Genomic DNA, 15,983 nt, shown 5'->3' on the forward strand with positions numbered 1-15,983 from the left:
AGCGCACCGTCCTAGAAGTAGATCTCCAGTACCATCAGGCCTTCAGGTAACAACTGCTCTAGGAGACATCTTTTTTTTTTTTTTTTTTTTTTTTAATTATAAATCCTATTTAAAGTTCTGTTTATTGGGCCTGGGGCCGTAGCTCAGTGGTAGAGTGCTTGCTTAGCATGCACAAGGCTCTGGGCTCCATCCCCTGCGTGGAAAAAAATAAAGAAAATAGTTTTATAGTTTTAGTTATTGACCATAGTAGATGGGTAAGGAAGTTTTAGGACATGTTATATCATGCCTTGTTTCATGTAGGGATCCAAACTAAGGCTTTATCTTAGAACCCCCTTTCAAAGTATTTGTTCATCTATTTTTTCGATGCAGAATTTTTTTGGGGGGGAAATTTATTCAGATTTCATGAATTGCGGACACCGCTGAGGTTCCGTGTGGCCTTTCCATACCCACGCTGGGCACCCGCTGCTCAGCCCCAGCCTCCGCTTTCCACCCTCCCCTCGCCCCCACACCTGCCCCATCTCTAGAAATCACTTTGCTACTTTCGGGTTGGCTTTTTTTTTAGCTTCAGCCTCCGGGCAGGAACGTGAGGCGCTTGTCTTTCTGCATCTGGCTTGTCACTTGATGCGACAACCTTCAGCTCCATCCCTCTTTCAACAAATGGCAGGCTTCCTTTCTCCTTCACTGCTGAGGCATGCAGCATCCATCTGCTGGGGGCACCTAGGCGGATCCCACCTCTGAGCTAGCGGGACCAGCGCCTGACAAACACGGGGCATCTGGGTCCCGTTTAGACTGCCTCATAGAAAAGATCCCGAGTCAGAGCCACCCAGCGAAGCTGCTCTCAGATCCCCAGGCCACAGAAACCAGGATAACATGGATGTATTGTCGCTTAAAGTCACTACATTTGGGGGTAGTTTATGAGCCAGCTGTAGATGGTTGATCCAGTGTCCTAGCACTTCATTATGGACTGTGGGAGCACTTAGCACCTCTCACTCCAGCGTCTGGCTGCACGTCACCACCTCCAGGAAGCACTCCCAGACCACCTCTCCACATTAGCTCTCCTCCATCTCATGGCCCTGGTGTTTTCTTTCTTTCTTTCTTCTTTTTTTTTTTTTTACCAAGTAATGCTTGGTCACCATTGAAAATAAAGTACAAGCCATTTCCTGCTTATTCCTGGGTTTCTTCGCTGGCTTATTGCCCCTCCTGTTCAGCTGGGAAGTGCGTGGCGGGAGGAGGTGGGCCATCTTTTCCACCTGGACTTGGCACTCTGTCCCAGCCTGTTGGAGGGGGCCGTTGTCCTTGTTCTGTGGCCCTGAACTGGGGAGAAGGAACAGCTCAGACGTGGGGTCCAGAGGGGCTCCTCTCAAGATGTATTTGCATGTATTTGATTTTTAAAGAAAAGGGAACTGAGAGAGGCCCCAGAGTAGAAGGAAGCGGGCCGGAGCGCCCAGCGGCCGGCTCCTCTGGGCTCCCGTGCCCTCTGCAGCCATGAGTGCCCTGTACACTAACGCCGGGCGCCCAGACCCACCAGGTAGGGCCCTGGCCAGGCCTGGGCTGGGGTCGGGAACCCGCGCGTGGCCTTCCTACCAGGCCCGGGCTGAGGGCGGGAGGCGGGGGTGGCCCCACCTGACTGGCCTTTCTCCGGAAGGGACCCTAGCGGAGTCAGACGGCGAGGACTATGAAAACATGGCGCCACCCTACAGGGACCTGCCCCCCAAGCCAGGTACGAGGCCCCGGTGGAAGGGGAGCCGCAGCCCCGGGCCTGGCAGATACTCGCCCAGGCCCGGCCCCACCATGGCAGGGGCCCTGGGACCTGCACCCTGCCCGTGAGGATCTGCGAGTCTGATGGGGAAGCTCGGGCACCGCCTGACTGAGAGGGAGGGACAGAGGGGACGGAGGGAGGGGAGAAACCCTGAGGGGCCTGAGGCAGGAGCCGTAAAGGTCCCAGGAAGGGCATCGGGGGGGTCGCGGGGGTGAGCAGGAGCGACCAGCGGAGGAGAGCCTGCTAAGGGGATGGAGACGTGGGGATTGGAAGGTCTCCCGGGTGAGCCCCCAGCCGGGCCTGGAGGTTTCTGGGGCTGATAGTACCACCCTGGTGTCCTTGGACAGGGGCTGTCCCAAGCGAGACGGACCTCTGCGGACCCCATTCCTGAGGTCCAGGGACATGTTGGCTCTGTGCTAGGCTGGAAGTGAGCTGGGTTGTGCCGCTGGACAGCCCCATCTCTGACGCCAACACTGTCCAAACCTGATCCCCACTCAAGACCCACCTTGGGGCTGGGGATTAGCTCAGCAGGTAGAGCGCTTGCCTCACAAGCATAAGGCCCTGAGTTCAATCCCCAGCACTGCAAAAAAAAAAAAAAAAAAAAAAAAAAGACCCACCTCGTTCCCATCGCCAGGGCCACCCCTTCCTCAAATGTGTCCCAAATACAACATCGTCACTTCATCCCGACCCAGCTACAGCGGAACCTCAGCTTCCCCAACTCTTCACCCCAGGCCCAAACCCAGCCCGACACCGTGGTACAGCCTGACCCTGTCCCGATGGCCACCCTTCTCCCGCACCCATCTCCACCATCACCCTCGTCCAATCCCAATGCCAGTCCCGATCCCAACTAACTCCATCCTCAGTTGTAGCCTCAGCTGTGTCTCCGGGGTGACCAACTGTCCTGGTCCACCCAGGACTCAGGGGCTTCTAGGACATGGACTTTTCAGTCTCAATATGGAGAAATTCCCAGGCAGTTCGGGGTGGTTGGTGGCTGCACCTCAACCCTGTCCCCGTCCCTTATCCCAATTGCATTCTCACGCCCAGCGCCTTCTCCAGCCCCGACCTCATCCCGGGCCCTGTGTTCACCACGCCTTCTGTCTCCTTCCCCTCGTCTCCCGGGCCCTGATTCTGAGCTTTGCTTCCTCAGGTTGGATGGCTCCGCCAAGGCCTCCGCGGACAGGTGAGCCGGAGCTGGGGGTCCAGGAGTGGTCTTGCCCCGCCCTGGGCCTGAGCAACCGTTCCTCCTTCCTCAGGAAAGAAAACGAAGAACCCTCCTCTTCCTGGCAAGTCCCCAACGGTGGCAGGTGAGGTCAAGGGCTGGGGTCCTCCTGCTCCCCTGGCTGAAGCCCTGCTCTGAATGACGGTTGTCTTTCTGATCCTTCCAGCTTTGGACGTCCCACCTGTCACCCTCACGTCTCATCAGCCGGGTGAGTAGTGGGAGGGGATGCTGGGGAGTGACGGTGGCCCGTCATGCTGTTCTGTTGGGCGCACGTGCGGATGAACAACAAACCCCACCATTGTGTGCGACTCTAATGCACCAGGAAAAAGGTGGGAGGAAAAGAAGCCCGAGAGGGAACCTTGGAAGTTTCCTTCTCATCCCTTGGTTCCCATGAAGCTTGTTGATCTTGGAAGGCAGAATCTTTCAGCAACTTCTGAACAGACCTCTCTCTTTTCTCCCAGGAGTTGATCTGGAGCCTCCTCCAGTCCAGCCGTCACTGACCAGTGAGTCTCCCTGCCCTCGGGTATCTCCCTTTCTCCGCTCTCATGGTGGCCAGTGTATCTGGTTGAGACCCACAGGTCCAGACTGAGACCCTGGGCCAGAGAAGCGTCTCTGTTCAGAAACTCCTCCTTGTGGGGAGTCCAGGACAGGCCCCCAGGGACCCAGGGTGTCTTCCAAGTCCCTTTTTACTTGGAGAAGATGTGGAAGTGTTCTCATCTCCCAAGGTCCACAGGCTTCCTTGAATGGGGGTAGCTTGGGCAGGAGCTGCTGGAGAGTAGAAAGTAATGCATCATAGACATGAAGAGCAGAGCTGGGTCCAAGCAAGTCTCCAAATGGGAATGATAATTAGATCCATAAGACACGCTGCTGAGAACACAGCACAAGCTCCAGAGCTGTGCTCTGGGCCCCCTCAGAGTTCATTTCCCCGACACTTGCTTGCTGACTTTCTCTGGTGAAATAGGACCATAGACCTCTGTCCCTGGGCTTTTGGAGAAAGGCTCAGGGGTCCCTTCCTTGCACTCTGAAGCACCAGTATCAGATGCTCTGTCCCCATCCCCACCCACCAGCCACTCCAGTGCCCTGGCTCCATCAGAAGTCTGGGAGTTCTAGGTGTTACCAGGAGGAAAGGCTAATGGTGTACCTGTGTCTGCTGCTGCTGGTGATATCACTGATCCTGAGCTGCATCAGTCTGATTGTGACCCTGATTAAGTGTGAGTAGGGCCAGGATGGGGCAAGAGAGAGGTTGGGGTGGGGCACAGGAGGACCTGGGGTCAAGCTGGACTCTTCCTCATAGACCAGGAGGTGGTGGAAAAGCTGAGGATGTTCACCTTTCAGCAGACGGCGTGGCAGGTGAACGGTGAGCGCTTTCAGTCACTCCTTCACGTACACATGTTGGGCCTCAACACGATCCTCAAACCCAAGTCCAAGACCAAGCCCTGCTCCGTCTTTGCCCGGCACCTTGCTGGGTGTCGGCAGGTAGAACGGTGAACACATCAGATATAACCCTTGTCACACACTTTTCCCTGTGGAGAGAGTGTGTGTCTAGTCCTCCACTGTCCAATATGGCGGCCGCTGAGCACTTAAAATGTGGCCGGTCTGAAATGGGACGTGTTGTGACTATAAAGTATACGCTGACTCCAGAGGCTTGTTCCAAAGTAGAACAATGTTCTAATCTAATAGAATGTAACGTGTCTCACCAGCGATTTGAAAATACTGGTTGCAGATTGAAATGACACTATTGTGGATGTATAGGGACAAATAGAAATGTTATTCAAGTTAATTTGACCTGTTTCTTTTGACTTAAAAATGTGACTGCTACCAAATGTAAACATTCATACTTGATTCACGTTGGATTTCTCTTGGACAGCACGGTATAGGCAGTCATTAGTCAGATATGACCCAATGAATACAAAATGCTGAGTGTCACAGACTAGTCCCAGGGAAGAGGAAAGACCCCTGCCTGCCTGTTTTCCCTCCTCCCCTGCCAGTTTCCAAATCACCCTCTTCCTTAACCCTGTCTCCATCCCTTCTCCCAATTCCATCCGCATGTCTAATGCATCTCCAGGAGGGACACCACCTCCATTTGTCCTCAAGTCCTCCTCTCAGCCACTCCAGGACCCCTGGACACTGAGGACGTGGTTCTTGAATCCTAACATTTCCCAGGGACCGGGATGCAGTGAGGAGCAAGGTCTTGCTTCTCTGTGACGTGTCTGCAGTCAGTGGTGGGTAGGGGGATGCAGGAGGGTGTGGCTCTGGGTTTCTCACCCTTAGTCTCTTCTGACAGTGACTGGCATGGCAGGGCTGGCCGGCCTGAAGAAGGACATTGACCGCGTAAGAGCAGACACCAGCCAGTCCCTGGTGGAACTTCAGGGTTTATTAGGTGAGTGGGGAACGACCCAGAGATGAGGAACATGGCAAAACCAGGACATCGTGTGACTTCATGGAAATGGTTTTTAGTGAAGTTTATGTGAATGGTGCTTATTGGGGTTGAGAGATGCATAGCCTGAACAACTGTCCATGGCATGCTAGGTATGTGGACTCTGGAGCCTTCTGACAGCATCCTGTCTTGTCCCCAGACTGCACCAGGCTAACCTGCCCTGAAGGTTGGCTTCCCTTTGAAGGCAAGTGCTACTACTTCTCTCTAAGCACCAAGTCGTGGGATGAGGCCCGGAAGTTCTGCCAGGAGAACTACTCTCACTTGGTCATCATCAATACCTTAGCTGAGCACGTGAGTTGTCCCTGTTGAACCCTTGAGAACCAGTCTGCATTGCTTCTGGGATTCACTTCCCCTTTTCTTACCTGGATCGAGAGAGATTGTAATTGTTTTTGAGTTATTAAAACTGAATAGCAGGCTCTTAGTGAGAGAGTATCATGCAGAAGCAAAGAAGTTAGGTTTCGTTTGAGTTCAAGTGCTGAGGGTGTTGATTTAACCTGTGCCAAACTCAGTTTTCTCTCTTCCATGAAAATATAATGACTCTAAGATAGTCTTTCCTGTCTTCCAGCTATATTCCAAACACCTTACATCTTGCATGCATTAGCATGTGTGATCTATGTAATCTTCACAACTCTGTACTTCAGTGTAATAGTCAGGAGAGGTTGTGTTATGCTGCAGTAACAGAAAGACTCCTCAGCCCAGTAGTGATCATGTAGGAAGCAAATCATACACCTTCTCTCAGAGTGTTCACTTATGCTCACAAAGCAATTCACATGAGCATGCCTGTCCCTTGAGGTGATAGGAAATAAGGTCTTACCTGTGTGTATCCAGAGGGAGAACTGGAATATTTGTAAACAACTTTAGTGACTTAGTGCTATGACAGTTAGGTAAAAGTATAATTTATGCACAGAACATGTCATTTGCATTTCACAGCTGAGGAAATGGAAGCATAGTACATGTAAGGGACTCACCTATGGTCACTCATAACTAGTTTCAGAGCTGGGATTTGGGCCCGGGTAACTGTCTTCAAGGTCCATAATCTTGGCCATAAATGTCATAGCACTATTTTTTGGTGTGGGGTACTGATGGGATGCTCTAGCACCGAGCTCCATCCCCAGACCTTTATAAATTTGAAAACTTGAGACAGGGTCTCACTAGGTGACTGAGCTTGGTCTCAAATGTGCCATCCTCCTGCCTCAGCCTCCCGAGTCGCTGGGAATACAGGTGTGGACTACCACACCTGGCCTCTGGTTTCTTGAAACCTCCCTGGAGCTTTTAGTGAGAAACGGTGTCCAGATATCTTTTGCTTTTTAGAGTCCCCAAATCTGGTTTTTCTTTTTTTGCCACCTTCTGGGGCTCCCTGGGGATGAGGTGCAGGGTTCCTCTATTTCCAGACCTTGTCTCTATTCAAAACTTCCTTGCTATTGCCATCTCTCCTTCCTGCATTGAAGGATCCTGGTCTGGCAGCAGGTTGTTGGAAGTATGATTTACATACAGTGAATGCACATATCTGAAGTGTGTGTTTTGACAAACGTCACTGCCAATCAAAACAAAACTTATAACATTTCTACCACCCTGAAACGTCCTCTCGTGTCCCTTATCTAGTTAATCCTCCCTGACATTGCAATTGCCAATACGATTTCCTTCACCATAAATTAGTTTTCCTGGAGAGGAGTTGCTTTTAACCACGTCTTCCTGATCTTTTGTATTCAACATAAATCCTTTCTTTTCTTTCCAAAACCCAGATATACCAGTGTCGGGAAGCTCCTTCTCCCTTCTTTTCTTCCTCTTTCACTTTTTTTCTTAATGAACTCCTCTGTCTAGATGCAGATTAGGGCTGCAGAGAGTGGGTGGAAAATACCAGGGGGGAAGAACCTCCTGTCATTTCCTATTGCTAAAAACGTTATTCAAATGTTGTGATATTAAATGTTAAGATGTCACAGTAGTTGTTATGTGCCAGTCACTGTGTTGAGCACTCTAAGTACATCATCCTATTTTATCTGCCTGCAAATCCTATCCTATGAGGAGGTAGTACTGTTATCATCTCATTTTACGAATGAAGAAAATGAGGCACAGGATGTGCATTAGTTGCTGTTTCAGTTGCTGTGACAAAATACCTGGAACTGGGCACTTTATAAAGAGAAGAGTTTTATTTGTCTCGACGTTTTAGAGGTTGAAAGTCCAAACAGCATGATGCCGACTCTGGTGATGGCCCCTCTGACTGCATCACAATTTGGAGGAGGCATGAGAGGGAGAGGTCATATGGTCAGAGAGGAAGCCAGAGACCTGAGAGGGGCCAGTCTGGCTCTTTTTACAACAACTCATTCTTTTGGGAGCAAAACCATTTTCCAGGACTGGCAGATGCCTCCGATGACTTTACCACCTCCCACCAGATCCTCCCTCTTAGGGGTTTCATTACCTCTCAGTACCACTACCCTGGGGACCATGCTTCCAACACAGGATACCTTTGGGTGGAAAACCACATGCAAACCATAGCAGAGTGGTCCGTTGGGCCAGGAAGCTGCAGGATTGCTCCCACCCACACGCTGAGGCAGGGGAGGCGTTGACCCCGCTCTGCGGGCTGCGGGGCCCCGGGATGATGTGGGGGCAGCACTGTGAAGCTGTAACCCTGTGGGCGGGGATATGGGGGGCTCTCACCCTGAGGGTCATTGGAAGACTCGACGGCTGAATGGAGTTTGTACTTGCAGAATTTCGTGGCCAAGGCTCATGGCTCTCCGCGGGTGTACTGGTTGGGGCTGAATGACAAGGGCCGAGAAGGGGACTGGAGGTGGCTGGATGGGTCTCCTGTCACGTTAAGGCAAGTGTCCGTGGCTCCTGGGGTCTATCTGTCTCTGCTGTGGGCCCTGAGGTTGGGGAGAGGACAGGGAGCAGGGGCTCATGGCTGAGGGTGTCAGAAACGGGTTCTTTTTTAAAACTTTAAAAAAGAGATTTTTCTTTTGAATCGATACATGATATTTATTTATTTTTTATTTTTTAAATCTATTTTTTATTGATGTCGATGGACCTTTATTTTATTCATTTATGTATATATGGTGCTGAGAATCGAACCTAGTGCCTCCCACATGCCGGGCAAGTGCTGCTATGGAGCCCCAGCCCTGGCCTTGCATTATATTTAGTGACATTATTGTGTAACTCTGCCTGTTCACGGGGCAGCGTGGTGTTTCCCTGCACACGGCTCCTGGGTGAGGCTGCTCCGAGGAGCGGGGCATCCGTTGCCTCAAAGGCTCATGGTGTCTTTGTGCCGGGAACATTTCCAGTCCCGTCTCCTGGCTGTTTTGAAATACACTATTCATCGTCGTCGACCACAGTCGCTCCATTGTGCCATAAAACGTCAGAAGTCGTTCCTCCTACCCAGCCTCGCCCCTGCTCCAGCTTCTCCCAGGCCCCGGCCCCCGCTCTTCTTCTCTTCTTTAGAATCGGCTTCTCAGTTTCCACTTGGACGTGGGACCCGCTCGTTTGTCTGTCTGTGCTGGTTTATTTCACTGAGCCGAGTATCCTTAGTTCCATCCAGGTTGCTGCAAATCACAGGACTCGATCGTATTTATAGATACATATGTATTATTATTATTTTTGGCGGGGGCTCTGGCTCTTCCTGGTCGAGGTGTGCTGATCCTAAATACAGAAACACTTCTCTTCTGGCTGATCAGCTGCATTGCCCTCAAGCCCCAGAGGGTCTCCCCTAATTGGAGGTTAATGCCTGGCACACAAGGGACCTTGGGACCCTGACTGGGGGGTCATGGGAGCTGTCCACCCTTTCGGTGCCCCTCTGGGGACCCTCTTCCCTGTGCATCTAGGATGGATGGCAGTTCTCAGAATTCCAGGCTGGACAATGAGGTGGCTTCTTTTTTTAATGATGACAGGGCTTCTGGTCCCTGTATGGCGCTAGCTTTTGTCACTGTGACAAACCCCCGAGGAGAACGACTTGGAAGAGGAAGGATTTATTTTGGCTCAGGCTCAGAGGTTTCAGTCCCGGCTCTGCCAGCTCCGTTTCTCTGGGTCTGAGGTGAGGCAGAGCATCAAGGCGGAGACCGATGGAGGAGGGCAGCTGTCCACTGGTGGTGGCCGGGCAGGAGGGAGGGGCTGGGCTCAAGACAAGCCCCTGGGGACCTGCCTGCATGACCCACTTCCTCCACTCGGGTCCAGCCTCCTACCAGTGCCAACACCTCCCAGTGATCCGGTCAGACTCTCAATCCGCCAGTGAGATCAGACCCTCCTGATTCAGCCCCACCTCCAAACCTGTGCGACTTTGAGGAACATTCCAGACACATCACAACACGTACCTTTGATTTTTCCTCCGTTTGCAACATCTCAACCGCTTAGCACAAGTTCTCAAATGTATCAAGCCTCCAGGTTAATAGTTGGAAGAATGAAAAGACTGGCCACAGGTTGAGACGAAGGTTTTGACTGGCCAAATTGACAAGCGGGATTTTTTTTTTTTAAACTAGAGATTCCTGGGGCTGGGGAGATAGCTCAGGTGGTAGAATGCTTGCCTTGCAAGCATAAGGCCCTGGGTTCGATCCCCAGCACCCAAAAAAAACAAAAACAAAAACAAAAAAAAACCCCCAAAAAAAACCCAAAAAAAAACCAACTAGAGATTCCTGATAGGAGAGCTGGCTCTCTAAGGGGGGTGTGGCACTCTGGGTACCCAGCTCAGGTCCCTTCCTGGGGTGCGTGCATCTCCCCACAGGAGGCACTGGTTGCCAAGGGCTCATGATCATGATGTTTCTAGAAATTTGTCCTCTGTCGAATGGGATGCTGCTCATGTGAGAGGTTACCCCACTCCCACTGGGGTCAACCCGAGACCAATGACATCCTAAGAGAAGGCAGAACTCCTTGTCTCATGGGGGGTGACCCCAGAGGACGTTCACATCCCGAGTTCCTCACCCTCCCCTCTTTCTGTAGGACATCCCTTAATGTGTCCCATGTTCCCATGTCCCTGAGTCAGACTCTGCTTTAAGAGTGTGACCCAAGACAGCAGAATTCCTGCCAGGTCAGCAGGATCTGGGGTGTGTAAAGGAAGGGACCCTTGGAAGTGGAGAGGGCAGAGGAAACTGGTTCAGGAGGCATGAGGGTGGGGTGGGAGGGGACGCCCCGAGTGGGGGGCACTGGGAGGATGGGCAAGCTGGGGACAGGGGCATCGTGTGGCATCTTCGGGTAGTTCTGAGAGGCAGGAAATGATTCAGAGGGGAGGACCCTCAGACCACGGACGCCTTTCCTCTCCCACCCTCAGTCCTTCCTTTAAAGTGAATAGATTTTATTTTTTCTCTATTTGTGGTACTGGGGATGGAACCCAGGGGCATTCTACCATGGAACTGTATTCCTCTTTTTTGGGGCTGGGGTACCAGGGACTGAATCCAGGGCCTCAACCACTCAGCCACATCCCTAGCCCTATTTTGTATTTTATTTAGAGACAGAATTAGGGCCTCCTGTTGCTGAGGCTGGCTTTGAACTCGGGATCCTCCTGCCTCAGCCTCCCGAGCCGCTGGGATGGCAGGTGTGCGCAGTTGTGCCGGGCCCCTCTTCTGATTTCTTCATTTTTTCTTTTTGGTGAAGAATGTGCTGGTGCCTGGCGGGGACTCATCATGGTGGCCTTCACTCAGCCGAGGTCATGCCTGCACGTTTCCATCGGTCTTGTTCCCCGGTAGCTTCCCTTTCTCACCAACCCCCTCCTGCCCCTTCCACTCTGCTGCTACATAATCCTTTTTATTTTGAGACAAGTTCTTGCTAAGTCGCCCAGGCTGGACTTGAACTTGGGCCCCTCCCTCCTCAGCCTCCGGAGTACCCGGGACCCCAGCATGTGCCACAGTGACTGACAGTCCCGTGGGCTGGGACAGCTGCCTCAGGGCACGCGCTTGCATTGCAGAGTCGCAGAGAGCAGTCTGGCCACCCCCAAATCCCTTGCGGTCCCTTTGCTCACCCTTCTCTCTGTTTCTTCCGTCCAGTTTCTGGGCCCCACAGGAACCCAACAACATCCTGGAAGAGGACTGTGCCAGCATGAACAACGGTGGCACCTGGAACGATCTCTCTTGTGCCAAAACGACGTATTGGATTTGCGAGCGGAAGTGTTCCTGTTGAACCCGGGGCGGAAGCTAGAGGTCCCTGATCAAGCCTGCCTCCCTCCTGGGGATGAGCGTTTCCTGCTGGTCCATGGAAGGCTCTGCGTCTTCATGAACTGACGTGGTGTGTTGAAGACGTGACTGGCAGCCTGGGTGTGGCCTGGATGCAAGCCAGGCCTTCCCGTGCAAGCAGAGGGTGAGCTGGAGGATGCTGGGGACTTGGTGGCAGGTGCTCTCCCATTTCTGAGATGTGGAGGACATTCATCAATTTCCTGATAATGGCTCTTGAGAGGTGATGCTGAGTCTGACATTGAACCGGGGGGCTCTGAGTATGATGTTGAACCCTGGGAAGAACACCCTGGCTCCCCTGAACCATACTGAGATGGAACCAGGCTCCTTTACGGCCTACCTGACGCAGACCAGCCGCTGGGAAGCCGTTGGGCACAATGAACCTCGACTGTCAACTTTCTCAATGTCTTGGGTGTATTTGCACAAACCAGGTGGCAGAATCAGATCTCTGACAAGACCTGGCCCACAGAACTTCTGGAAAGACAAGAGCACCTCTGCAGGGTGTAGCCGGGCCATTCCACGGCTTGGTCGGTGATGGCCATGTCTGTCTCCATATGCCTGGGCTGTGTGTGGGCCTTTGATGGTGTAAGAATTCACGCACATCTGTGTGGATTTTCCTGGGCTATTCACTCTTGCAAGGTTAGTGCTTCTCAAAACGCGACTGCATGGTGTAGCCTTGCCCACGGTGTTAGTTTCTTGGGGTGGCAATAACCAAATACCAGAGACTGGGCAGCTTAAGCAACAGAAAGTTATTTTCTTTCTGTTCTGGAGGTGATAAGTCCAAGATCAAGGTATCAGTGAAGTTGGTTTCTTCTGAGGCCTCTCTCCTTGTCTTGACGAAAATTGTTTTCTCCTCCTCCCTGTGACTTTGATGGGTCTCCCCTCCGTGTGTGTCTATGTCCCAATTTCCTCTTCTTACAAGGACATCAGTCATATTGCATTAGGGTCCATTTAATGACCTCATTTTACTTCAATTGCTTCTTAGTTACCTTCTTAATCTCCACATACGATCATGTTCTGAGGAACTAGGAGTTAGGACTTCAACATATGTATTGTTTTGGGAAGTAGATTACCCATCAGTACCGGAAGTACCCTTTGATCACTATGGCACCCAAAACACACCACTCTGAGGCTTGGTACTGTCCCCATCAAGCAGTAACAGTTCCTCGACCTGGTAATCCTTTTGGACAACACATGGATTTTAGTCAAGAGTGGGTAGACAGTCCTCAAATGGATCGAGTTCTTAGCCAGCGAGTGCACTTGCCTAGTAGCAGAGTCCTTCCTGTTTTGGCTGAGAGCAGGAGGTTATGGAGAGGAGGCAGGGGAGTGGGGGAGGCTGAGCTTGCTCCACTTCCTGTCCCTCCATTCTGGGCTCCCACCTCTATAGCTGTCCCCACCCCACTGCCGGTCCAACCTACTCCCCACGCAGTTTCACAGCCTGCAGAGTGGGTGGGTGTCTGCTTCTAAGCCCTTACCCAGGGGACTGTGGGTCCCAGGGACTGTTTATCTGGGGGTCAGGGGAAGTTCCGAATCTCAGAAGAGGAAACTTGAGTTTCCTCCAAAATATGTATTAAGAAATGAAGAAGCGGGGGCGGGGGGCTGTGGTCACATCTCTTGAGTCACTCCGAGGTGGGGGGTCCATGGGGAGCTGGCCCTTCCACATCTCACAACTGTCTAGTTGAAGACAGACGGGTAAATGTAAGAGAGGTTTCCTTTTACCATTTTGGGTCCAGAGGAGCAAAGATTGGGTGCTTTTAGGTGGATGAAAATAATAATAGCCACAGTTTATCAAGCATGTATTATGTGCTGGATTCCTGTAGTCATGCTTATTTAAGCTTCACGATGACTGTGAGTTCAGGACAATTACTGACCCTACATTGTAGCAGGGAAAACTGAGCCCACAGGGGTCTTGTGGAACATCCATTGCCCGTCAGCGGGTAATTGGCACAGTTGATATTTACCCAATGGCTGGTTTCTTTTTGCAGCATCTGCTGCTTTCAAAGGGACTGTTTGTGAACTTGAATTATCCTTGAGGACCCTGACCTTGTGGCTCTGATCTCAGCTGGTTATTTTGGGAAATGAACAGCGTGATGTGGTTGGAACCGACATCGTGGGTTGGGAGAGGAGACTAGGGGTTGGATTCTGGGTGAGGTGATAGTTGTCTTTGTGGCTTTTCTGGGGTTGTTACAAAAATGGTGAGGACCTGGGAGCCCACTTGTGAAGGTCTGGAGAATCCTGAATCTACTTTGAAGATACAGCCTTTAGGATATATGCTGATGGATTAGATGTCAGGGGTCAGAGAGAGAGAAGAGGAAAGAATGACTCCTAGGTTTTCAGTCCAAGCAACAGGAAAGAAGGACTTATCATTATCAGTGATGGGGAAGAGAAAATGTTAGTGAACACCGTTTAAATTTGGGTAGTTCATGAACTTTTGCAGACATTCTTAGAACTTCTCTTATCCAGTAAGCAGGGGGTCAGGAATGGAAATGCGTGTGTGTGGGGAGGGGCTGGGAATGGAAGCCAGGGTCTCTCACGGTGCTAGGCAAGTGCTCTAGCCCTGAGCCATGTCCCCAGCCCAGGAATGGAACCTCCTGTGTAGTGGATGAGGTTCTGCCCTGTGGATCTCCTTGATCCTCACTTTTTCAGTGACTGCTAGTAGCTGGCATCTGCCATGAGAGTTACCTGATTGGCCATGTGGCCAGTAGGAATTTTCAGGGTGGAAAAATGCCCCCAGGAACCGATTTCAACCACAGCCTGGACTTGGTGTACACATGCCCCAGCTCCTGGCCTCTCAGGAGACTTGCCGAGAGCATTCCTCCCGGGGGTGAGCTCTGCACTCTCTCCTGGGGGTGGCTGGTGGGATTAAGCTCCAGTGGCTGCAGCAGCAGCAGCAGCTGGCTCAAACGCACACTGTCCATCAGGCACGGCACCAGGCTCCTTTGCTTCTCTGCCTCATTTCTTCACAACCTGCTGCTGTGTCCTGGCATCACCTCCAAATAAAGGACAGTTTGACCTGCAGTGGCTCCGCTGACCATTCTGTCACCCTCCCCGCGGCCTGAGAGTGACGCACGCTCAGGGAGTTTGTACCCGATGTGTTCCTGGGCGAGTCTCTTTCACGGTGCGGGCAGTGGGGCCGATCTGCGGTGGGCCGCGTTGCTGGGCGGAGACGGTCCCCGCGCAGCGTTTTCCAGGCAGGGCCGACCGCTCGCGCTTGCCCTGAATCCTCCCCTCTGACTTGGTTTCGCGGGGAACTGAGGCGAAGCTGGCGCCGCACCGCAGGCAGGGCAGAGGCGCTGGCCAGGGTCCCAGGGGTCCTTGGAGGTGGGACGGCCATTGCTCAGGCTGGGCAAGTCCTGGGGCTCCGGGTGGATTCGACGGCCCTCGCGGAGGAGAGGGCGCATCAGGAAACCCCGAGGAGGAAAAGGGATCAACAGAGTCACCTGCGCTCCAGCGGCCACACTGGGTAAGAGCGAGGAGCCCAGTGGGCTGAGCACCTGGAGGCCCTGGGGACCCCGAGCAGGCCGTTCTGTGGGGTGCCGGGGGTTAGAGGGCAGGCGAGGGGCGCGCGATGTTCCGGGAGGAAGTGGGGTCGGCAGAGTGTAGACGATTTCTTTTCCTGGATTTTTTTTTTTTTTTTTTTTTTTTGGGTGCTGGGGATCAAACCCAGGGCCTCATGAACGCTAGGCAAGGCCTCTGCCTCCAGCCACGGCCCGGCTTTCCCAGGCTTGAGGGACGATGGCGGTGGCAGCCGGCGGGCAGGTTCAGGGAGGGAGGGAAGAAGGGACCCGGCCTCCGCCCTGCTCTGTGGCAGGGGCTTCTATTATTTCCACGTTGGATCCCACCGACAGCTTTCCTCCTTCGGTATCTTCCACACCTGGCTCCGTGCCACTCTTGGGAATGACCACAGCAAAAATCTCTTTTAAAATTCGTTCCCTTTTTATTTAGCCGAGTAGACCCCGTGGCCACTGGACTTCAGTCTCCTTAGTCTTTTTTCCTCTTCTGAAAATTTGATTTGGAGGTACAGAATAATTTGGGGAGCCAGCCCTCTGATATGTTTAGAAATTATTGGCTTATTTATTTTAAATTGACATAAAATTGTCTATGTAAGATAAAGAAAATAAAAATGTGTATATTTATCATGTATGATAGATGTTTTGAAATATGTATATATTGTGGAATGCTAAATGGATCTAATGTACATGTGCATTATCTCAAATATTATATTTGTGGTGAGAAGATTCAAAATCTACTCTTCCAGCAATTTTTAAGTACACATACAGCTGGGTGCAGTGGCACATGCCTGTACTCCCAGTGACTCAGGAGGCTGAAGCAGGAGGATCAAGAGTTCAAGGCCAGCCTCAGCATCTTAGCAAGGCCCTCAGCAACTTAGTGAGACCCTGTCTCAAAATAAAAAATATAAAATGA

At 52.0% G+C, this 15,983-nt stretch overlaps 1 protein-coding gene across 1 annotated transcript; it reads left to right on the forward strand.

Annotated features, from left to right (window-relative positions):
* On the forward strand, positions 1 to 15,130 carry Clec17a (C-type lectin domain containing 17A). Its single transcript, XM_047531177.1, has 12 exons — positions 1 to 46; positions 1,646 to 1,720; positions 2,907 to 2,939; positions 3,013 to 3,063; positions 3,145 to 3,186; positions 3,440 to 3,481; positions 4,046 to 4,189; positions 4,273 to 4,335; positions 5,263 to 5,358; positions 5,555 to 5,706; positions 8,121 to 8,230; positions 11,376 to 15,130. The coding sequence occupies exons 2-12, from the start codon at positions 1,684 to 1,686 to the stop codon at positions 11,506 to 11,508; spliced, it is 903 nt and encodes a 300-aa protein (XP_047387133.1). The 5' UTR covers positions 1 to 46; positions 1,646 to 1,683; the 3' UTR covers positions 11,509 to 15,130.
* The last annotated feature ends 853 nt before the right edge of the window (positions 15,131 to 15,983 follow it).

This window comes from Sciurus carolinensis, chromosome 17 (assembly GCF_902686445.1).
Source record: "Sciurus carolinensis chromosome 17, mSciCar1.2, whole genome shotgun sequence".
NCBI lineage: Eukaryota > Metazoa > Chordata > Mammalia > Rodentia > Sciuridae > Sciurus > Sciurus carolinensis.